This window comes from Suncus etruscus, chromosome 10 (assembly GCF_024139225.1).
Source record: "Suncus etruscus isolate mSunEtr1 chromosome 10, mSunEtr1.pri.cur, whole genome shotgun sequence".
Classification (NCBI taxonomy): domain Eukaryota; kingdom Metazoa; phylum Chordata; class Mammalia; order Eulipotyphla; family Soricidae; genus Suncus; species Suncus etruscus.
Window position 1 is genome coordinate 24,414,299 of NC_064857.1, and position 24,178 is coordinate 24,438,476.

General features: G+C 38.8%; 1 protein-coding gene across 1 annotated transcript; it reads left to right on the plus strand.

Moving 5' to 3' along the window:
• Positions 1-21,317: 21,317 nt before the first annotated feature.
• Positions 21,318-23,383, plus strand: MSC (musculin). Its single transcript, XM_049781846.1, has 2 exons — positions 21,318-21,809; positions 23,297-23,383. The coding sequence occupies exons 1-2, from the start codon at positions 21,318-21,320 to the stop codon at positions 23,381-23,383; spliced, it is 579 nt and encodes a 192-aa protein (XP_049637803.1).
• Positions 23,384-24,178: the final 795 nt, after the last annotated feature.

Genomic DNA, 24,178 nt, shown 5'->3' on the forward strand with positions numbered 1-24,178 from the left:
AAAAAATAAAAAATTAAATTAAATTAAATTAAATTAAATTAAAAAATATTCCTAATTGGGGCTGAAGAGATAGCATGGAAGTAAGGCATTTGCTTTGCATGAAGCAGGTCAGTGGTTCGAGTCCCAGCATCCCATATGGTCCCCTGAGCTTGCCAGGAGCGATTTCTGAGCATAGAGCCAGGAGTAACCCCTGAACGTGGCCAAGTGTGACCCAAAAAAACCTATATATGTATATATTCCTAATTACATATTTTTATTGTTTTGTTTTGGGCCAAACTTGGTGATGCTCAGGGCTACTCCTGGCTATACGCTCAGAAATAGCTCCTAGTTCAGGGGACCAAATGGGACTGTGGAATCAAATCCAGGTGGCAACATCTTTCTCTTTATCCATCCATATTTTATGGTACTTTTTTTTCTGCAGTGTTAGTTCTCTTACGTTTTTAAGAAAAGTCATTAGTTGCCAGTTTGTTGAGTTTTTTTGTTTCTAAAAGATTCATATCAGCACATTTAATTTTTGTTTTATCTAGTAAAATAATATTCAGTAACAATAGTATATTTATTAGTAATAATCTAATCATTTATCCATTAAATAAAATAGTATATAATTTCAATCTAGGTAAAATATCTAATATATGTTTAATTTAACATCATTTAATTATAAATATTGGAAACTACTATCCACTTACATTTTAGAAAAAAATGAGCAGCATGATTTGCAGCTATATTGTGTCATAATTTCACATTAGGTTACTGGATTAAATTAGAAGAAAAAGGGGCCGGAGAGATAGCCCAGCAGCAAGGCATTTGCCTTAGACGCAGAAAGATGGTGGTTCAAATCCCGGCATCCCATATGGTCCCCTGAGCCTGCCAGGAGCGATTTCTGAGCATAGAGCCAGGAGTATCCCCTGAGCGCTGCTGGGTGTGACCTAAGAACAACAAAAAAAAAAAAAAAGAAGAAGAAAGAAGAAAATATCATCTGAAATTATCTCAAAATATTATCTTGGGGCCGGGCGGTGGCGCTGGAGGTAAGGTGCCTGCCTTGCCTGTGCTAGCCCAGGACGGACCGCAGTTCGATCCCCCGGCGTCCCATATGGTCCCCCAAGAAGCCAGGAGCAACTTCTGAGCGCATAGCCAGGAGTAAACCCTGAGCGTCACAGGGTGTGGCCCAAAAATCAAAATATTATCTTAATTACAGTTCAATATGTAGGTATAACTTCTTATATATAATAGGATATTTTTCCCTCTGCACAATTAATTTGTATCTCTAATATAACAGTATCGTTCTCAAAAGTTATCGCCGGCAAGACTATATTAATAACACTTTATTTATAAGCAAAAACATTTTTTCTAGTAGGTAACCCCTTAAATTATTCTTCCCAGAGACATCACTTGTAATTGATGGGTTCCCAAAGTTAAACAATGATACAACAGCATGTGTCCAAAGTTGTGACAGAAATGGCAAATGGTCACATTCTTAAGTTCATGTAATTGAATGAAGTAGAGAATTCAATACTTCAGCAGATGACAAGCTCAAGGATGACCTTTTTTTTTTGTTTTAGCAAAAGCTAAGTTGGAACACATGAAACCATCTGATTTTGAGTTTTCATGTGAATCATTTTGAGCACCAGGATTAATGAATGTATGAGAATGTGTCCTTGGATTAGACTGCATTCCTACGGAATGAGGATGAGAAATATGAGAAATAAAATGAAGGAAATGCTGCATTGTGAATTTCTTGCTATGTGACTAAAAGACTTAAAGTAAAGGACTCCTGGTGGGTTATTTTCCTATCATGCACCTGCATGCATGCAAAAGATCACTGTAAATAGTATATGATTTTATTCAGAATCACAAACATTCACAACCTAATATGAAACGTGATTCTGTCATCTTAAAACCCTTTTATTTTTGTCATCTGGACCCAAAAAGATTAAAATGTTTTAATTGTCTTATATTTTGAACTGAAGTATATATTATCTGAATACATATAATGTTTATATATAATTATAAATAGCATTATTTTAGAGTATTTTGAATATTTTAAAATGTTTGAGGCTAAATTAGAGTATAATTTAAAGTTTAGTTTATATTTAGAAAATTCTTTTTCATTTTATTGTGAATTATTTTACTGAATATAACATAGATGATGAATTAATTAGTTAATACAAATAAGTCAGAACCTGATCTGTTTATATCAAAGGCAAGTTAAAAAAATCTGTGAGAATTGAACATTTTTCTATGGCTCAGGGATAATCTGAATAAAAATACCAGCTGTTGTATTATATAATATCTTGGGAAAAATCACTCTTAAATGAAAATTTTCACACTTTGAAATAATATTGCATCACTACTAAAATCACAAACTCAGATAACAACTAAGAGAGTCTGAAAGCAATTTTTTTCCATGACCAAATTTATCTCCCAGGATTGTAAAGAATTAGCATTATGTCAAACACCATGGTTTTGCAACAATTTAGAAATAAAATTGTAGTATTAGTGGAACATACTATGTATTCAATGTACAAAAGTAAATTATCTATTACGATATTGCCTCAAACTATAAGGAGAAATAAAAAATAAATGCAATTTTTTTCTGAATTATTTAACAACTTGGAAAATAATGAAGTATGCAAGTTGAAAATAAAATCAAATATTATTCATACTTTCTTTGAAACACCAATTGATGATCAGTGGAAAGGAAGAATGGCCTTATTTATTATGGAGATATAGGTGGGAATGTTAAAAAATTTATTCAGTCAGCAGCTGCTCTTATGGTGGCAGAAGGATTTAAAAATATATTTTACTTAGCAGCTAAAACTTGCTTACAAAATGAAATGGTTAGCTATATAAATGAGATTAAGAGTTTTCCGTTTAGGTGGTACAAAAATCACATAATTTTCCTCATCCAAGTCATAACAATTACTGGGAGTTATCAGTTGAAGATTTGCAAATATTAAATCATAATCTTTATTCCAACTGTGATTTATAATGACTTAAATTATGTAGGGATTCAGTTCTAGACAGTTTGAAATCAAACATAAGAATATAAATTTCTTGCAACCAAGACAGTTCATACCACAATATGATACGCATGGTTGCTATACAGTACAGTATGACCAGGCAACATATTTTGAGGAGTTAAAGTTCGTTTTCAAGGCAGATGTTTTCCAGATTTTCTATTATCACTCATTAAGAAAGTTAGAAGTCTGTGAGTTATGATAATGTGATGTCCAATTTTATATGCCATTTCATCCATGAAACATCAGATTTTATCAGCTAATTCTTTACTTGCTTTAATAGCTTGAGCACAACTGTTTTTCTTTTAGTACATATTTTATATAATTATATATACTCACCTAAAATATAAAATAGTATAAATGTTGAGAAAATGAAATAAGAGTAAACTTTTTTAGTTAATAGCATTCACACAAATTCAAAAATCAAAATGTTTTGTACATTCTATAAAACTTTATTAAAATACCTACTTAAGGGGCTGGCAAGGTGGCGCTAGAAGAAAGGTGTCTGCCTTGCAAGTGCTAGCCAAGGAAGGACCGCGGTTTGATCCCCCAGGGTCCCATATGGTCCCCCTAAGCCAGGGGCAATTTCTGAGTGCTTAGCCAGGAGTAACCCCTGAGCATCGAACGGGTGTGGCCCGAAAAACCAAAAAACAAACAAACAAACAAACAACACCTACTTAAGATAAGCATATTCACATAAAATTGGGGAGAAATTCTGAGAACTTTACATATATTAGCCAATGAATATTTCTAAGGAAAAGAATAAAATATCAAGTCTGTATAGATTATATGTAGCAGTTCACATATATGTACATATATGTGTATACTACATATACATCTATATAGCTTCTCAAACATATGGATGTCTTTAGTTATATAACTAACACTATATATGGTCCCCATATCATGTCAGGAGTGATCTCTGAGCACAGAGCCAGGAGTATGCTCAAAACAAAACAAGCATAAAAAGAATAGAAGATCTTTTTGTTTGCATAGTTTATTAGAATAAACACATCTCAATTGGGTTTATAGTAACTATAAATAATTTCTAGATCTAAAAACAATGTAGATAATTTTTTCTCACTAGATATTGAATTTAGTAAATTAATTTTAGAAAAACAATATGGTATTCAAATAGCTTACATTTTTCAGCCTACTATATAGGTCTTTTTAAGCTATATTCTTACTTAGATTTCTTTTAAACCTTGAGATCAAATAGATGAGTTACAGAATGTCTTGTTCAATGGTTTATTCACCATCTGATAATATCAATTCTTAAAATTAAGTTTTATAACTTTCATTTTCCTAAATATTTTAGCAAAGCCATCTTTACTGAAAATTAGGTTTCAGTATCTTCAGTTGAAAATGCATCTCCTTTTCAGTTGAATCTACTGAAATTCTGGGGGTCATTAGTGATGAGTGAGGTTTCTATTTTCCCACAGCATAGCAGCTTATCTATGCAAAGACTCCCAGCTGGTCTGCTACTTAGAACAGATTTGCAAACCCACATCCCATGTTTCCTCTGTATTGCAACATGGAAAGATTTAAAGAAGTAAAAATACAAATATCTTAAGAGACAATGAAACTAAAACTATGAATATTTTATAAAAAATTTCACACACTGAGTAAATAAAGGGCAAGCCCTGAGAACTACTACATGTGACCCAACCACCCCTAATTAAGTGTAAAATCTTTATAGAATACTTTTTCTCAGGACAAAGCAAATAGTGCCCTTGCTTTGTGTATGGCTGACATGAATTCAATTCATGGCATTCGATATGGTCATCCAAGCACCACCAGGAGTAATTCCTGAGCACAGAACCAGGATTATGTCCTGAGCATCACTGGGTGACCCCAAAACATATATGTGTATCTATATATTTGCTTTCCCAAAAACTAATTGAAATATAAAGGAAGGGGGATTTAGCTCCATAGAGGACTACCTATGTCAAAGATATAAAGCCTTGGATTGAATGAATTTCTAGCCTCATTTTCATACTCCACACACACACCCAAGAGAAAAAATTAAAAGATTGCATGACTCATGAAAGTTATCTTATGCAAAACACTGAACATGATATTGTCATAGTACAGGGGATTATTATTCATAAACAGCATCTCCAGCACATAACTCCCAACAGTAGTAGTAATTTATACAGCAGTAGCACTTAGTAATTTAAAAACTAAATCCAAACTCACAAATTAAATTATGATTTATTAAGGATTCCCAGAGTTTGGAACTTCAAGTATGATTATCATCGTGGCATCTTCTTTTTGTCTTGTTAGAACCATCAAATTTATTTCAATCCATACCTGATTACTACAATTATAGTCATTTAAAGGTAGTGATATACTGCTCAAGAAGTGAAGGCTACATAAGTGGAGAGCAATTTCTGCATTGACCTCAATACCAAGGGAATTCTTTCTTCATGGAAATTCCAGATGTCACCAGTGATATTTGTAGACAAATAAATTGTTGAACTCTCAATTGGACTTCAGAATGTCTTTCAATGACAGTACATGACTGAGTCATGCTTAGCCCTAAGTCCAGTCTGTGGTAAGGGCAATGATTAACTAAGTAATTTTATGCTGGAAGAACATTCCAACACTTCCAAGGATGTTTAATTGATTCACTTTTAATGACACTATTCCTTTATGAAATAAATCACTCTGGAACCACACAGATTAATATTATCTCCTACAGCCATAAATCAGAAGTTCTGGTATCAAGAAGCAGTGACTAGCATTCATGAGCTATCTTTGTACTTCCAAATGTCATACAAGATAAGAATTAGCATATGCGAGGGGACAAATCTTAACACACTATGTGTTTTACTACTTTCATCTTTCTCTAAGTAAACACTTCACTTAAAACAAAAAAAATTTGCCATATTCAGATTACAGGGAGAAGATATAGATGGATCTATCATAGCAGCTTGAGTAGAGAGTCTTGGAGCATTTTGGTGAGTTGAAGTTATTGTACACCAGGAATATAAATGTCAACACTGTTGTAAACACATTATCTTAATTATAATAAAATTTAATCTATCATTATAAAGACTCCAGTCTTGACAGAAAGAATTTTCACAATCAGAATATAGATACAAAGGAATATAACAACAATGAATAAGTGACTATTATATACCAAAAATTATCCTAATATACTTCACATAGATCATTTCACTGGATTTTCTTGAGAGAGGTTATATTATCCACTGCTTTTAATATAGTACTAAAAAATCACTGCTCAGGGGAATGTCCCAAATATCGTGCTACTCTTGTCATAAAATATACATTATAATTGTATCATTTCTTTTCCCTACTTAATCTGGATTGGCCTTAGTATCTTTCTGGACCAACAGAATGAGGTGAATAAAACATCCATGAACTTCCAAATTCAGCTTATAAGAAATCTTGTATTTCACATCCATGACTCAGAGGAACAATCCTTCATGAAATCTTAAGCTCCTAGGCTGAATAGGAAGGGACCACAATTAAACCCTTTTAGCTGTCTCCAAGATACCAAGCATAAGTCATTTTTGGTCATTCAGATCAGATCATCCATTAACTAAGCATGTCCATATAACTCAGTTGAAGAATATAACAGTTTATCCTGAGCTAAATTCTCAACAGATAGCATCAGTATCATAAAATATAGTCCCCTAATATTCGCTTGAATGTTATTTTCTGAATAGGGATTGGAGAGAAATTCTAGAGAAGAAAACAAGCCTTCAAAAGACAAGGAGAATTAATTCCTACATAAAAATCATCATGCTAATTATTTTAATTAATTTTACATGATTTCTCTTATATTCTAATAATTATGGCTTTAACAAAAATGTATAAGATCTGGGTGTTGAAGAGCCAGTACAGTAGGTAAGGTGCTTGCCTTGCATATATTAGAGTACCATTTTATCCCAAGTACTATATATAGGCCTCCCAAACATCTAAAGTGATCTGAAAGTACAGAGCAGTGTTAACACAAAGTACTGCTGGATATGTTCACCAAACAAAATAAATTAAGATATAATACCTCTTCCACATACAATTTGTGTTTCCCACTCCTATTAGAGAGAAAACCACTTATTCTTCAATGTACAGGCAAAAGTCCTAACCTCCCAGGGGAATCCTTTTTTTAGGGTACAATCATTGTTAGATATAAATAAATGACATCAAATCATTTTTTTCTTTGTTTTTTGGACCACAGTCAGTGACACTCAGGGGTTACACCTGGCTATAAGCTCAGAAATTGCTCCTGGCTTGGGGGACCATATGGGACGCAGAGGGGATTGATCCGGGTTCCATCCTAGGCTAGCACAGGCAAGGCAGATGCCTTACCACTTGTGCCATTGCTCCAGCCCCCAAAATAATTGTAACTTCAAAAGGCAATGGTAGAGGGGATTTTGCATTTAGCTCCTGAGGGCCAGAGTCAAAAGATTCAAGTGACCTTTTACAGGTGTGAGCCCCTGATTTAGATTCTGCCTCTATAGTACTACTTCCAAACACCTTAAGATCAACCACTGAACACTGAACTACAAGACTAGGTAGGCCCTAGGTAGGCCCCCCCCAAACAAACAAATAAACAGAAAAGCTACCAAATCTTACTCCAATAAAAACCTTTACTTTGAGATTTTCTAGTGATAATTTCTCTGAGTTTTCATTTTCAACCTGGTCATGGCTCTTAACCTACACAAGAAACCTAGAACAAGAAACCTAAAAGCCAGCTAAATTAAACATCTAAATATCCAGCTCTTTATCTACTTGGTTGACCTTGTTTCTAAAAGAATTCTTTTCTAAGTCAAAATCCCAGTATTTCCAGGTATTGTAAAAATCTGCCTTCAAAGTAATAGAAAAAGAAAAGTCAGTGGCCTTTGGTGAGATCTTATTTTCTTTTTTTTTTGAGGGACAAGGATAAAATTAATTATTTACACATGACAACTGTTTTTCTTCTTATAAAATAAAAATATTTTTCAATTTTTCTGAGATTACTTTACCCAGACAAACTTTCATTTGTTTAATGTCTCAGTTCCATGGTTGAATGAAAGCAAGAGAATTTTTTTTAATAGTAATGTAGTTTAATGCAAAGAAATTTACTTAAATAAAAGTAAGTAAGAAAAGAGAGAGTAAGATGAGGGAGAGCAAACTTTTTCTCTCCCAGAGAACATGGGCTTCTTCAGAAGAAGAAAGCCAAAACTATACACCAGAGTTGGGGTGCAGGACAAATGCCAAGATGAAGAATGAGCCCAGCACGGCTTTACAAAGTTGAGTTTATACTATGGTATCTTTCAAACTGCCCTGACCTAGAATTCTCTGCAGAAAACTTGGTGTTACTCCACGAAAAAGGCCTTGAACTCTTTATGGTCCTTTCATATTTTTAAAATGATCTTTATTTTCTCTTGAGGCTTTTTTCCTAAAGAGGAGCCTGTCCTAACTGGAGTAGTGTCTTAATTTCTACATCTGGAATAGCACCCCATTTTTATTCATCAATAAAGAATTCAGTATTTGCATCTCAACAGGGTATGACCCTCATGCTTTGAACTACTTCAGTGTTGTGCAACTTCTTAGCTTTAGTTATAACTAAAAAAAAAAAAACCCTCATTACTAGGGTCTTTCAACAAATGGCCAAGAGCAGGAGATTCCTGCATCCCCAAGTAAATCCAGTGAGAGGCTAGCTTTCCATCTCTTTCTTACTCTGGAGAATGAGAAAGTCAATATTCGACTCTCCCTTTCTTTTAATTTCTCTACACTACTGGCAGTGTGGTGCTTATCTGCTTAGAGGTAGTTTATCTTCCATGAAAACCTGTTTGTCATCTAAATGAGATTTCAGGTCACTGCTCACCTATAATCTGATCTCTGCACTGACATGCCATGCCTCTTGCAGTGCCAGCCTGCTCACACAGTGGACAGTGTGCCACCCTCTATGTATTCCAGTTCCCCATGTTCTCTAGAAGTTGCAGTAAGATCATGGGAAGCTGCCAAGTGGACTCTGTTCTCTGCAAACTCAGGCTTTCATTTGGACTGAGCAGGAGGGGTTCCAATTTAATTTTCTCTTCTAGTCACATTTCCTATCTTGAGTTACCCCAAATGCTGAATTTTGTTTGCTACTTCTCTACCTCAAAAACTAAAATATAGAGTTGTTCCCATCTGGCTAAGTGATTCTTGTTCCCATACATGAGAACCTAGCAGGGAAGAGAGGTAAATTTTGTCCCTTGTCTGCTTCTAATAGCCATTTCCAAACTACTTTCACATGCATTCTTATCATTTCATTCTCAAAACCACCTTGTAATACTGCCAGGCTGGGATTAAATTTAAAGACATCCAAGAATGGAGATTAAGAAAAATTAAGTGACTCGTCTTTGCTCTAGTTAGTGAGTTAGTGGGACTAATTAATTTCTGTTTATCAGACACTAAAGCTAGATATTCCAAATCAGGGCTGTACTCAGATTACACTACTGAAAATTCTAGATTAACAGACTTTCAGAAGAATAACTTAATATAATTGCTATCAATCCCTATACTTCTCTACCAAAAATTCTCTATAAATTTAAGATTTCCTATATTGTTGTAGTATACAGCAAAAAAGGCAAAAATGCAGATAACAAAAACATAATGAATGTCAGGTGCATAACTTAATTTTAAGCCACTCTAATAGTGGCTATGCAGATCAAAAATATCACATTGCAGATGTTTATTACACATAGATCTGGGTGAATGTTACAGTTGTATATCTATAACTGTGTTTTTTCTCTCATTTTTAAGGATGGCTATTGGATATCATTAGGCATAATGCAAGCCTTAAAGCTTGCCAAATGGAGGGGGACCATGCACCTGCATCCAGCCGTTCACCCCAGAGGTTCTGGCAGCTGTCAGGCTTCCCATTCTCCCCCACAGAACAAGTCACACACATCTGTTCATGTGCCAAAGAAGAAACAAGGTGACAGATAGAAAGTGGGAATACTGGGAAAACTTTTGATGTCTAACATGGAGCCAGAAAATTCCCCAAACTGCAAAGTAAACTCATAGTTGTTTTGTAAACAGGAACCAATATCTATTTGATGTAGAAGTGAAACAATTTTCTTATTTTGATAAGCTTGTGTTGATCCATCTTTTTCTTCTCCTGTTCCATTGCTCTATATCTTCTTGTTAAGCTGTTAAAGCTGTTCAGAATCTATAAATAAGTTGTTGTAAGGGAAAAAGTGAATGGGAAAATGGAATCTGACCTTTTAAATTATCCCAGTCAAAGAAACATAGATATTTGTTTTAGAAGATAAGAGTTGACTCATGTGTTCATGTGAGTGGGGTTGCATGAAGGAAGGTCGCATGTAAGAAAGAATGACAGACGGGTTTTTATAAAAAAAAAAAAGCAAGGAGTACAGAGAAAAATTGGAGTCTGTGATGCTTCCAGTAAATTACTTTTTTCTTTTCAAATATTTTTCTTTATATTTTTATTTATCTTTTAAAACAACCTATAGGGGCCAGAGGGGTGGCACAAGCAGTAAGGCATCTTACTGTTTACTTGCTCACACTAGCCTAGGATGGACCACACTTGGGTCCCCGGGTGTCCCATATGGTCCCCTGAGCCAGGAGTGATTTCTGAGGGTAGAGCCAGGAGTAACCCCTGAGCATCACAGGACATGTTCTTTAGAAGTGAATTCGCTGAAGGAGAGATTAATTGGATCTCTGCATGTAAAGAACAGAGGACTAAATAGTTTTTAAACAAAGGGTAGATAATGGCTAAATCTGCAGTGCCACTCGCTGTAGGTGAAAATGGCTTGTTTTCTTTTGTTTGTGAATATTTTCAGTCATCAGATATTTCACTAATGCCTTTCCTTCAGAAAGTTCTGGATAATGGGGCTACACAGAGAAATAAAACACAATCTCTATAAGCAATGACTTGATTGAGAAAAGGATTTAGCTGTTCTATTTCTGCTTCTTCATTCCCTCAGTGACATGGCTTGAATCTGACCTTATAAGAAAGACAGGGACTGAATTTAAAAAAGAGGCAAGAGGATGTCTTTAAAAATTTTTTTAATAGAATCTAAATGCAGTTAAAAAGTTGTTCAAGTTTGTGTTTCTGTCAAACAATGTTCCAACACCCTTCACCAGTGCATTTCTTCAGTGCCCATAGCATGCCATATACTCTGCTCCCATCCCCAACTCCAGCCTGCTTCTATTCTTTCTCTTCTCTCTCTCTCTCTCTCTCTCTCTCTCTCTCTCTCTCTCTCTCTCTCTCTCCCTCATATCTATTTCTATTTTCAACATCCTCAGAAAACTATGTGAAAGCAAGGAAGAATGCAGTAAGGAGGCACCCCCATCCCAACCCTGCAAACTTACTGCCTCATTATCCCTGTTAATTGGGCCTAGCAGCACAGATAAGCCAAAGGGAGGGAGGGGATTTCAAGACAAAAACAACACAGTATATTTCTCAAAACAGCTCCCAGTTCTCAGATTATTCATGAGAGTTTTGAGGTTAGGGAAGTCAGAGGGGCTTATGGCTCAGGGGAAAAAACTATTTTTCCTTTAAGTATCTTGGTCTCCCATTTTACAAAAGAGTTGGTCAAGTATGAGTTGACCAAATGCTCAAAATTCTTACACTGTAGCACCATATATCTATATATGTAGTATCTATTACATGAGAATTTCCTTGTGGCACCAGGAGGCACTTCTGTTTAACTAGGAGTTCTAAAGGTGAGGAGACTTGGTGTGTCTGGAGGTGGAGTGCACGTGAAGACCACTGAAACTGAGAATTGATCTCTGAGCTGGGCTCAAAAGTGGAAAAGGAATTGAAAAAGAGTATGGGGCCTGAGCAATGGCATGGTGGTAGGGCGTTTGCCTTGCACCTGGCTAAGCCAGGGAGAATTGTGGTTTGATCCCCAGCATCCAATATGGTCCCCCAAGCCAGGAGCTATTTCTGAATGCATAGCCAGGAGTAACACCTGAGTGTCACTGGGTGTGGCCCAAATATCAAAAGAAGAAAGAAAAAGAAAGAAAGAAGGAAGGAAAAAGAAAGAAAGAAGAAAGAAAGAAAAAAAAAAAGAAAAAAAGAAAAAAAAAAAAAAAAAAAAAAAAAAAAAAGAAAGAAAGAAAGAAAGAAAGAAGAAGAAGAATAAGAAAAAGAAAAAGAAAAGAAAAAAGAAAGAAAGAAGAAAGAAAGAAGAAAAGGAAGAGGAAGAGAAGGAAGAGAAAGAAAGAAGAAAGAAGAAAGAAAGAAAGAAAGAAAGAAGAAAAGAAAGAAAGAAAGAAAGAAAGAAAAAGAAAGAAAGAAAGAAAAAGGAAAGAAAGAAAGAAAGAAAGAAAGAAAGAAGAAAAAGAAAGAAAGAAAGAAAGAAAGAAAGAAGAAAGAAGGAAAGAAGGAAGGAAGGAAAGAAAGAAGGAAAGAGAAAGAAAGAAAGAAAGAAAGAAAAGAAAAGAAAGAAAGAAAGAAAGAAAGAAAGAGAAAAGAAAGAAAGAAAGAAAGAAAGAAAGAAAGAAAGAGAAAGAAAGAAGAAAGAAAAGAAAGAAAGAAAGAAAGAAAAAGAAAAATGCAAGCCTCAGAGACAGAATGGGACAATCATTAGTAATCTGGTGCAATGCTCTGCAGTTTTCAGAGAAGACTGAAATTACAGAGAAGACTCATAGTATTTCCCCGGTACTCCATTATCTGATAGTGGACTATACACAGATTTGGAGCTAAGAGATGAGAAAGAAAGAAAAAATGGTGAGAGAGAGACAGACAGACAGACAGACAGACAGAGATAGACAGAGACAGAGAGATATGCAAATACTTAGCTGGTAAACACAGACATCTCCCAGTATTTGTTTTTGATAGGACTATTCCAGTACATGCCACATGGCAGGAAGCCATTGCTTTCTAGACTAAACTTAAACCAGGCTTGTTACTACATATTGGTGACCAAAATTGTGTGTTACTTTACATGAGAAGTTTTGACCATGTATTTTTACACTTTTAATATTTCCCTAACTATTCACTAAAAAATAAAAAGAGAGAACCATTTTAGTTTTGATGGTCAAGTGCTTCTAAAAGGAATTTTATAAATAAGATTGTTCTAGGACCAGAGTGACAATACAGTAGGCAAGTCATTTACCTGGCACATGGCTATGCAGAAATTGATCCCTGGTATCATGTGATTCACTAAACCCACATGAGTGACTACTGAATGCATTATCAGGAATAAATCCTAAGTGCCCTCCCCCCAGGTGTGCTTCCCTCAAAATGAGCTAATCAATCTTTTTCCCAGGGGCTGGTTGCCTGTACCTGACCCCATTCAGTTCCTGCCAGCACAGGGCTTCCTGAGCCATGAAGGTCCACCCCAAGACAGTTGAATTTGGCCCTGGAAGTCCCTGAAAACCACCAAAATGGTTCTGTTGGTCCTAGACACCTCATGGTCCCAACAGCATTGCCTTCTCTACTCTAAGCACTAAAATGCCAGTCTGGCTAGTCAAAAATACCACTTGGGAGATGTTCTATTGAGAAAAAAACAAACAAATAAAAAAATCCCCCAAAGTTGCCTGCATTTTTAGCTCTTAGGTTTTGCTTGATTTTATATTTTTCCTACTCTCTTGAATAGCAGAGAAAACCAAACTTTATCTAAGCTAATGTTCTCTTTCATTCTTTGATGGCTTTCTACCTTCAACCTCTACCACGTCTATGTATTCAGCCACCAGCCTCTCTAGTCCGAAAGCTTTTTTAGGCTCAAAAGAAGCAAAAGACTTTCTCCAAGTTTTGAGTAAACTAGCAATAAACTAGCAACTGAGGATTCTGGGTGGATTCCAGTGTTTCCCACAGGCTCCTGACAACCTTGCTGGGTTCCAGGAGTTTTTTTTTTTTTTTTCCTCAGCAGAAAATGTGGGGACATGGAGTTCTTACATGGCACAGAAGATGCTCTGAACTTGGAGGAGAGGGTAATGTTCCGTGGAAATGGGCTCTTAGAGCCTGCTCTTAGGGAGACACTAATCCAGCTGGACTCCCCCACCCACAGGATTTATGTGAGTCATAGACACCCCATGTGACCTCACATTAAGTAATTTCTGCACCACATGACCCAGAAGAGCTCTCCCTGGACTGGGTGTGGTACCTGGACCCAGAGATATTTTGTAAAATCGCATGAACTGGGCCAAAGATCCCCGGTTTTATCCTTGATGGAGGGTAATCAATGCTTTACCAGAATTATTTCCCTTACAAATATCTGCAGATACCACACTGTTTTTCTACATTTTCTGACTTAGGGCAGATTAGGTAAGGTGGAGTACACATGGTAAAATGATTGAGGAGCCGGGTTGGGGGTAAGAGGAAAAGAGATGTGATGTGTGCTCCCTAACTTTTGTTATATTCTCTTTCCCACAAATTTGTTTTACTCAGTAGACTGGAAAAGATATGAGCAACACTTGTAAAAGCAAATAGATGCTCCCTAATCTTGTTTCTCACATTGTCCAACAGAAATAGAAAGCCAGCCACAAAGATAATTTAAAATATTACTAGTAACATTAAAAGAAAGCCTGAAGTAATACTAAGGTGCTTTTTGTTTGTTATTTTTGTTGTTTATTTGTTTGGGGGTCACATCCAGTGCTTAGGGTTGACTTCAGGATAAATAAAATAAATATTTTAAATATGGAGTACTTTACATTTTTATTTGTTATAATTTACATTTTTATTCAAGTGTAAGTTTTTACTACTGAGCCTGACTAGCTACATTTCAAACATCCAGTAGCCTCATGTGGCTAATGGTATCCTATTTTACAGTCCTAGTCTGATTATCTTCCTAGATTAATGTATGGACATTGCTCCAAAGCATGTATAATTTCTTCATTCAGTATCAGCAGGCAGTGAAAAGATCAGGAAAATCATGTAGGTTAAAACCCTATCCATTCAACTGTACTCCTACACCATCAATTTTAGGGAGAGAGAGAAAGCTTGGGGGCTACTTCTATCTCTGCCAAGGGACTTTGCAAGACTAGGAATTGAACTTGAACTTATTTATATGCAAAGCTTTTAGTCAATCCTTTAATTTGTTTGTTTTTCATACTTTGTTTCTTGGCCACACCTGGTTGTGCTCAGGAGCTATTTATAGTTTTAGATTTAGAGACCATTCGAGTGTTGCCTGGGGACTGTCCAATGCTAGGAATTGAACCTGAACTTACAAAAGCTAAGCATGCACACAACCCTTTGAGCTATTCTCTTCAGACCAACTGCCATTCATTAAGCATCTGTTTATTAAATGTTGAGACTCAATGTTCATAGATAGATGCAGTCAGTCTGTGTTCTTCCTAAAACCATCTGACCTTCCCAACTCCAAACATCCTAGCCCAGAACAAAGTTGCATACATATTTGGTTGGTTAGTTTGTTGTTTCTTTTTGTTAGTAATTGCGCTCATACTGCATTCTCCCCTTTAAGAAATCTGAATTTTGGGGACTGGGTGGTGGCGCAAGTGGTAAGGAGATTGCCTTGTATGCACTAGTCTAGAACTGACTGTGGTTTGATCCCCCAGCATCCTATATGATCTCCCAAACCAGAAGCAATTTCTGAGCACATGTGTAACCCCTGAGTGTCACTGGGTATGGACCAACAAACAAACAAAAAGAAATCTGAATTTTAGGGTTGGAGCAGTAGTACTGTGGGAAGATTGCTTCTCTTGCATGTGGCCAAAGTAGATTAGATTTCCAGCATCATATATGTTCTCCTAAACACTGCCAGGAATGATCCTTGAGTATAGAGCTTGGATTAAATCCTGGACATTGTTTGGTATGGCCCTCAGAATCAAAACAATTAAAAAATAATAAACCCACCTGCAGTTTGAAATAATTTTAACAGGGGCTGAAGAAATAGGGCAGTGGGTAGAGCAGAGTGTTTGCCTTATATGGATCCCCATATGGCCCTATGATCCCCCAAAAAGAGGAATCTCTGAGTACAGAGCCAGGAGTAAGCCCTAAGCACAGATATGGCATCCAAACAGTAACAAGAAAAATCACACTTTAACCAAAAACAAATAAAAATTTTAATATTAAATCATACTTCTTAATATATTAAAATTATTTTTAAACAGAGCATGTCTTACCACAATCCCATTAAAGTACTTTTAGTAACTGATTTGGAATTTTCCTATACTGGAAAGTAAGGCTTGGAAAGGTGTTGTCTTTATGGAAAGAATATATTGTAGTTAATTTCTGAAGCCAGTTCATTCACTTTTGTTCATGAAGTATTTTTTTTAGACCTCTAGAAAATGCTGAACTCCCAGAACTCAAAACTCTCAGATCCTCACAATGACGGCCAATGAAACACCCTAGTGCTGAGCTGGAGTGATAGCATGGAGGCAGGGCATTTGCCTTGCATGCAGAAGGACTATGGTTCGAATCCCGGCATCCCACATGGTTCCCCAAGCCTGCCTGGAGCAATTTCTGAGCATAGAGCCAGGAGTAACACCTGAGCGCAGCCAGGTATGGCCCAAAAAACAAACAAAAAAAAATAAATAAAGAAAAACACCCTAGTGTTGTCTGAAACCCAGATCAATCCCTGGAGTACAAAATCTAAGTCAGATCCAGGTCCTGGAACTGTTGATTGTTGAACAAGTTGATTTATATTATAGAAATGACTCATTTCTCTTTATCTTCTCCCATATACAAGGCTGCTAACAAGGTTCATATAATCCTTCTCCTTTATAGGATAGATACCTTGTTTTCTAGTTTTGGTTTCTGGGCCTCAGAAGAAGTAAATTGCCAAAAGCCTTATAGCTTCTGTGGAGGAAACAAGGATCAGGAAACATTTTAAATGTATTGTTGGTTTTGTAATGATAATAATTTGTTTTGTCTCTATTTTAGTTAAATACTTTATACCTTTACATTTATACTTGAAAATAACACAAAAATTTTCAAGGTCATCAATGTAATTAATAAAAGCAGAATTAAACATCTTACAAATATAAAAGATTTCAAAGCATGGGAAAATTTGAATTTTCTTACAATGGGTTTAAAAGTTGTATGTTTCTTTAAGTTAAAAAATATGTGTTGGGCCCAGAGAGATAGCACAGAGGTGTTTGCCTTACAAGCAGCCAATCCAGGACCAAAGGTGGGTGGTTGGAATCCCGATGTCCCATATGGTCCCCCGTGCCTGCCAGGAGCGATTTCTGAGCAGATAGCCAGGAGTAACCTCTGAGTATCGCTGGGTGTCCCCCCCCCCCAAAAAAAAAGTGTTAAAATTGTTTTAAAAAATGCTCAGGATTGTCTTCTTGCAATTCTCAGGTAACAATATGCAATTCTAGGAATCAAACAGGGGTTGGCCAGATGTAAGATAACCATTTTAACCAATACTATCTCTGGTCCATTTTTTCTTTCTCCTTTCTTTTTCTTCCTTCCTTCCTTCCTTCCTTCCTTCCTTCCTTCCTTCCTTCCTTCCTTCCTTCCTTCCTTCCTTCCTTCCTTCCTCCCTCCCTCCCTCCCTCCCTCCCTCCCTCCCTCCTCCCTCCCTCCTTCTCTCTTTCTTTCTTTCTTTCTTTCTTTCTTTCTTTCTTTTCTTTCTTTCTTTCTTTCTTTCTTTCTTTCTTTCTTTCTTATTTCTTTCTTTCTTTCTTTCTTTCTTTCTTTCTTTACTTTCTTTCTTTCTTTCTTTCTTTCTTTCTTTCTTTCTCTTCTTTCTTTTTTTTCTTTCTTTTTCTTTCTTTCTTCCTTCCTTCCTTCCTTCTTTCTTTTTTCCTTCCTTCCTTCCTTCCTTCCTTCCTTCCTTCCTTCCTTCCTTCCTTCCTTCCTTCCTTCCTCCCTCCCTCCCTTCCTCCCTTCCTCCCTTCCTTCCTTTCTTTCTTCTTTCTTTCTTTCTTTCTTTCTTTCTTTCTTTCTTTCTTTCTTTCTTTCTTTCTTTCTTTCTTTCTTTCTTTCTTTCTTTCTTTCTTTCTCTCTCTTTCTTTCTTTCTTTTTCTTTCTCTCTCTCTTTCTTTCTTTCTTTCTTTTTCTTTCTCTCTTTCTCTCTTTCTTTCTCCCTTTCTCTCTTTCTTTCTTTCTTTCTTTCTTTCCTTCCTTCCTTCCTTCCTTCTTTCTTTCTTTCTTTCTGTCTTTGTTTCTTTTTTCTTTCTTTCTTTCTTTCTTTCTTTCTTTCTTTCTTTCTTTCTTTCTTTCTTTCTTTCTTTCTTTCTTTCTTTCTTTCTTTTTCTTTTTCTTTTTTTTTGCTTTTTAGGCCACACCCTCTGATGCTCAGATGTTATTCCTGATTATGCATTCAGAAATCTCTTCTGGCTTGGGGGACCATATGGGATGTTGGGGAATCGAACCAAGCCACATGCAAAGCAAATGCCCTACTACTACACTATGTTTCTGGCCCTCTAGTTCATTTCTTTAAATCCTTTTTTGTTGAAGTGACGTTTGTTAAATAATTTATATTACATCCAGGCTCACAACGTAATACTTCAACTTTTGTACATATTACAATATTCTCACCATCAAAACTAATTTCTATCTAACATTATACCATTTCAATGTGTTTCCTTTACATAAAAATGAAGAGATTTATTATCTATTTGCTATATATGATAACATTTACAACAATCTAACTTCTGAAGGAGGTCATTGTACTTGCACTGTTCATTTCATGTAACTGCTAAAACTAGAACTAATGGAACAGAATAAAAAGTAAATGTTCTTTGGAAGTGTTGAAACAAGATATCATATATTACAATATTAAAGCAGTTTGCATTTATATAGGGTCATAAAGTACATATTATAATGGCACATTCCCTACTATTAGGAAGATTCAACTGAAATAAAATGAGCAAAAGGAAGAAAATGTAATTGGAAATGAAACAAATGAATAAAACAGGGAATGTAAAAGTAAAATAGCTTATTTTCTAAGGAAGCAAGTAAGAAAGCAAAGACAAGTATGAAGAAAGAAATAGAAAATACAAGAAAGTAATAAGGACAAAGAATCATGAAAAAATACATAATGAATCATAGGGAGTAGACAACTTTCAAGAAAGAGAAGTTGGCCATAACCAGCTTCACCAGTTTGAAGCTGGGTGCAATACTTAGGGGGGGGGGGGAACCTAGCAAGCTCCCCTCCATTAATCTTTTCTAAAGAAATACTTTGTTCTGCACCTGTATAAACAATCCAGATTTTTAAAAACCTATATGCCTGCTCTAATGTGTGAGGCTATGAATTTATACTGATAGCTTCAAGTAATCAATTGGTAATGTTCAAAGCTCACCTTACATTGCCCTTTAGTTTCTTCCCTCTAATTTTACTTAACTCCTTCACCTGGCTACAGAAACTCAAGTTCAAGTTTGATTTTAGGACTCTGCACCTCCCTTCTGTGCCTTTCCAACCCAAAGAAATCTGAGAATTTTTTTTAACTCAACGGATCCCCAAAGGAGCCCCATGCACCATTGAACCCTCAAGAAAATGGTAAAATACACAGAGAGATAACCCCTGCACTTGGGGGCAAATTCTGGAAGGGTTTGGAATCATTTCTCTAAGAAGAAGGCATGTTCTCGGGGGATAAAGGTGGACCCATGCCTAAGTGATGAAGTCAAAAAGAGCAGCCACCTGTTGCAGTACTTCAGGCATGGGCAGCAGGGGAGGGAGGCTGGCCCAGTGGTTCTGCTCCTTCAGTTGCTTCTAACAAGTCTGAATGCACAGCTGTAGTCTTGCACTGCAGTGAACTAGGGAATCTGTTGGTTTTTAGGGGAAGAACAAGAAATCATTTCCTAACACAAAAGACGCTTGCAGTTTCCTCTTTGTGCAACCAGAGTCCCACCTGAAAGCTTTTGTTATTTTCATTTTGCTTTTGTTTTTATTCTTCTGTGGACTAGGGTTGCTGCAGGTGATAAACTGTTGGTCCTTAAAGAGCAAGGGCTTTCGGTATCAAATGCAATTTCCTGGAGCAAGTGCTGCAAATTTAAGAAAGGAGACAGTTTTGCTGCTTTGGTAGGGAGAGGCTGTCTTGTTTTAGTCTGGCCTGGGGCACTAAGATTCTAGGCTCCGTTTTGTCAGATTATTTCCCCAATTTGCACTTTTATTCTTTCACTACGTGAAATGTATTTTATCACATGCATTGTGGAATGAAAACAAGAAATTCATCGTGAAGTCTTCAAGTCCTTAGTAAGGGCCAGATCCAACATCCATCAGTGTGTGGTGCGGGGTCATGGAGCCAAAAATGAGAAAGATTTTCAATGCGGATTTGAGTTTTTATTCTACAAATTAGTCAAGTAACCCCAAAGCCTTTATTTAGTAGCTATCTTGGCTCCCCAATCTGCAATGTGGAGATGAATTTTAAATCACAAATGTGGAAGAACGATCCAGACTGATGTAGATAAATGTACGTTGTAAGTCACAGGACAAAAAAGAAAGGGGGAGTAGGAAACACGAGTTTGGGGGATTCGTCCCTTGCTATGCTTGTTCTGCTGTCAAATCTTTTTTTAATGGTTCACAACGTATGCAAGATGAAGTGCGTGTTGGGGGCTATAGAACCCCCTTTCTGGGGTCCTGGGGTTTTAAGTAACTGGCTCTTTTGCTAAGGCTAAAATTGGCGGCAGTCGGACGTGTATGCGGTAAATCGAGTCCACATTTGGGGTCTGTGGTAAGTTCAACCTGTGTAGCTTCAAAGGTGGGCTAGGAACAAACTAGGTCCCCTCCTTCACTCCCTTCTGTGCTTTTCCAACCCAGAGAAATCTGAGAATCTTCTCACTCAACTGATCCCCCCAACAAAGAGCCCCATGCACCACTGAACCCTCGACAAAAAATGCTTAAATACACAGAGATAACCCATGGAGGCAAACTCAAAGGATTTGGGAATCACCCCTTGAGGAGGAAGGCATTTTGGTGGTGGGGGGGGGGGGGATAAAGATGGACCCATACCTAAGTGATGAATTGCCCTCTTCCACAGGCAAAAAATGGGGGGATATGCTACAGGGGTCCATAAGGCTGAGAAGACACAAAGTTTGGCTCCTAGGCTGAAACTTCCACTTGCTTGCCTTTACCAGCAGAGTGGTCCCCACCCCTTCCACGCCCCCATCCCGTCCAGTCCCACCTCTTGCCCCCCTTCCCGTCCCCTTTGGCTTTGCCCTGGGAGGTTTTGTTTCAAGGAGGACAGATAAATAGCCGCTGTCAAAAGGCAAAAGGCGCAGCTCAAGGGTTCTTGTGCCAAAGCCTAGATTTGGGGGGGTCCCACTTGTCCGTCTCTCGCTTGGGGTGGGGGCTCAGTGCCAGATCTCGCTCTCTCGCTCCCTTTCCTCGCTCACCTCTTTCTCCAAGCCCTTGGAGAGCTCTCCAGTCCTCCAATCTCGGGGTGCATTGCCTGGCCCCCTTTGCTGGGACGCGGGGCGCAATGTCCACGGGTTCCTCCAGCGACCCCGATGAGATGGAGCCCCTGGGGGTGCAGCCTTCTCGGGGCTGCTCACTCCCAAAGGTCCCCCACTGCCTGTCCCCCAGCGACAACTCGTCGGGGGATGAGGACGACCCGGATGGAGATGAAGAGAGGCGGCGGTGCGCCCTGGGCGCGGTTCCCGGGGATGGAAGCTCTGGGCTCTGCGGGAGGAAGCGGTCGCGCGTGGCGGGCAAGGCCCCCCAGAACCCCAAGGGCTCCCCGTCAGAGTGCAAACAATCGCAACGCAATGCAGCCAATGCCCGAGAGAGAGCCCGCATGCGTGTGCTCAGCAAAGCCTTCTCCAGGCTCAAGACCAGCCTGCCCTGGGTGCCCCCCGACACCAAGCTCTCCAAGCTGGACACGCTCCGGCTGGCCTCCAGCTACATCGCACATCTGCGCCAGCTGCTGCAAGAGGACCGTTATGAGGGCGGCTATGTGCATCCCATGAACCTGGTAAGAAAGGGATGCGGGAAAGGGATGGGAACCGGTCACCAAGCTTGAGTTGACAGTTCCCACCCAGGGCGTCCCCAGCCCAAGTTTGGGGGTTCTGAAATCGGGGGTGCGCGACTGCTTCCTTCTAGCCACCTCCTAGGCCCTGTCACTGGGGAACGGCTTACCATTTTACTGGGGGAACTGTGCACCCTTGGACATCAATCCCTTGCATCCTTTTGGCTGAACCCTGAGCCCAGTGACAGCTCTTGGCCGGTGGCCTAGCTTCAGGGGTGAATTGAGGTTCCCTCCCCCTGGTTCTCTGCAGGGTTGCAAACGGGATAGAAAAGTCTCAGTCTCAAACCAGGAGTTAGGTAGAAATGTTTAAGCAAAAATAAAAACCATTAAAAAAAAAAAAGCCAAACTTTTTCCACTTAGGACTCACACAGGTTTGATTCAAGAAAAGTTTGTGGGTTTCTTTTTTTGTTTGTTTGTTTTGATTTTGGTTTGGTTTGGTTTTTTGGGTCACACCCAATGACTCTCAGGGGTTACTCCTGGCTCTCTGCTCAGAAATCGCTCCTGCCAGGCACAGTGGACCATGTCAGGATTCAAACCACTGTCTGTCTTGGAGTGGCTGCTTGCAAAGCAAAAATGCCCATACCGCTGTGCTATCTCTCAGGTCTTGTTTTTGTTTTGTTTTGTTTTCAGTTTTATTTTTGAAGGAAGATGGGAGGCCTGGGTCTGCTTGGGACCGGGTTGGGTGTGGGGGATGGCGCTGCAAGCGTTTGGATTGTTTGACTCTTGTGGAATAGCGGAGGTGTCCCTAAACGGAATCTGTCTGGAAAGTCCCTCTTCCATTGCCAACCCTCCCTGCCTGGAAAGATGGGAAGAAAGTCCTGATCCAAAATTTCTCTCTCCTTCCTACTGGAATCAGAGGTCTGGGCATTTGCGGTGTGTGTGTGTGTGTGTGTGTGTGTGTGTGTGTGTGTGTGTGTGTGTGTTCGCTTAGGGCTTGTTAGAGCTTGTAAGAAATGGGGAATGGGATTTTATTTTTTTGGATTTTTGGTGTTTTTTTATGGGGGGTTTCACACCCAGCGGCTCTCCTGGGTTACTCCTGGCTCTACACTGAGAAATCAGTCCTGGCAGGCTTAGGGACCATATAGGATGCTGAGAATTGAACTCTGTTCTATCCAGGGTCGGTCACTTGCAAAGCAAACGCTCTACCACTATGCTATCTAAACCCAAACTGATGTAAAATGCACTGGATCATGGGGTGTAGAACACTCCATAAGACATAAGAAGGGATTGATGGACTCCTCAAGTCCCAGTAATCAGAGAGCAATAATAACTTTTAAATCCTGGATTAGAGAGAAGATATTCAAATTACCAGGACACATAAAATCTGAGCTAGTGCAGCTCCAGGGTGGGCCAGGGAGGAGAGTTGTTTGGGTTTTAAGCCGGTGATGGGTCTTTCCCCTTTTGTGACCCGCTTTTTCTTTCTTCTTTGACAGACTTGGCCCTTCGTGGTCTCAGGAAGACCCGACTCTGACAGCAAAGAGGTTTCTGCGGGCAACAGACTTTGCGGCACCACGGCTTAGCTCGAACCCGCCTGGGACACTTCCTGAGATTATTGGTTAAGTGGCCTGTTTGCTTAAAAAGTGTATTTGGGGACCGTGGAAAGGAGAGAAGATGAGAACCCCCGAGAAAGGAAGGAAGAAGCTTTTCCTTGGATCCTCCCCCTACCCTCCTGGACACAGCAGGTGGCAAGTGTTGGGGGGCAGAGCTCAGGGGTCGGCTGCACAAATGCTTGCTGGGCTGCAGCGAATCTCTGGACCACAGACCATTTGCTTGCTCCACAAGAGTCCCAATTATTTCTCTAGAGCGAGCGGGAACCCAGAGGCCACATCGGACTTGAGGGGGACAGCCTATGCCTGGCCCCACTCTCCTTGCAAGGCCTTAATAAGACGTGAGTGCACCTGAGCGCATCTGGAAGTCGCAAAATGAGGAACTGCTTGTTCTGGGCAGCGTTGAGACCTGGCTATGCCCAGTGGGCAAGACTTCCTGGACTCAGAGCTGAACTCTCAGGCTTCCTTCCATGTGCTTTCCCTCCCCTCCCGGCTCAGGCTAGGTTTGCTTTCTAAGCGACTCCCTTTTCAGTCTCCCCCATACTCTGGCCTGGGCTCCACCTAAAGATTCCCAGGATCCTGGATGGGGATATTTTTGTGCCTCTCCCAACTTCCTACTTTCCTCTACTTGCTGCCACCAGATCCCTTTCCTCAGACTGAAGACTCCTTCACACTGGTTTTTCCATTCCTAGACTGCTCTTCCACTCTAAACAGTCTCCCCGCCTCATCCCCAATCACCCCAAAGACTAATTCATTCCTCCAGAGGGA

Coding starts and splice junctions, on each gene's coding strand:
- MSC (XM_049781846.1), top strand. CDS start 21,318: ATGTCCACGGGTTCCTCCAGCGACCCCGATGAGATGGAGCCCCTGGGG. Junction 21,810..23,296: donor ATGTGCATCCCATGAACCTG/GTAAGAAAGGGA, acceptor CTTCTTTGACAG/ACTTGGCCCTTCGTGGTCTC.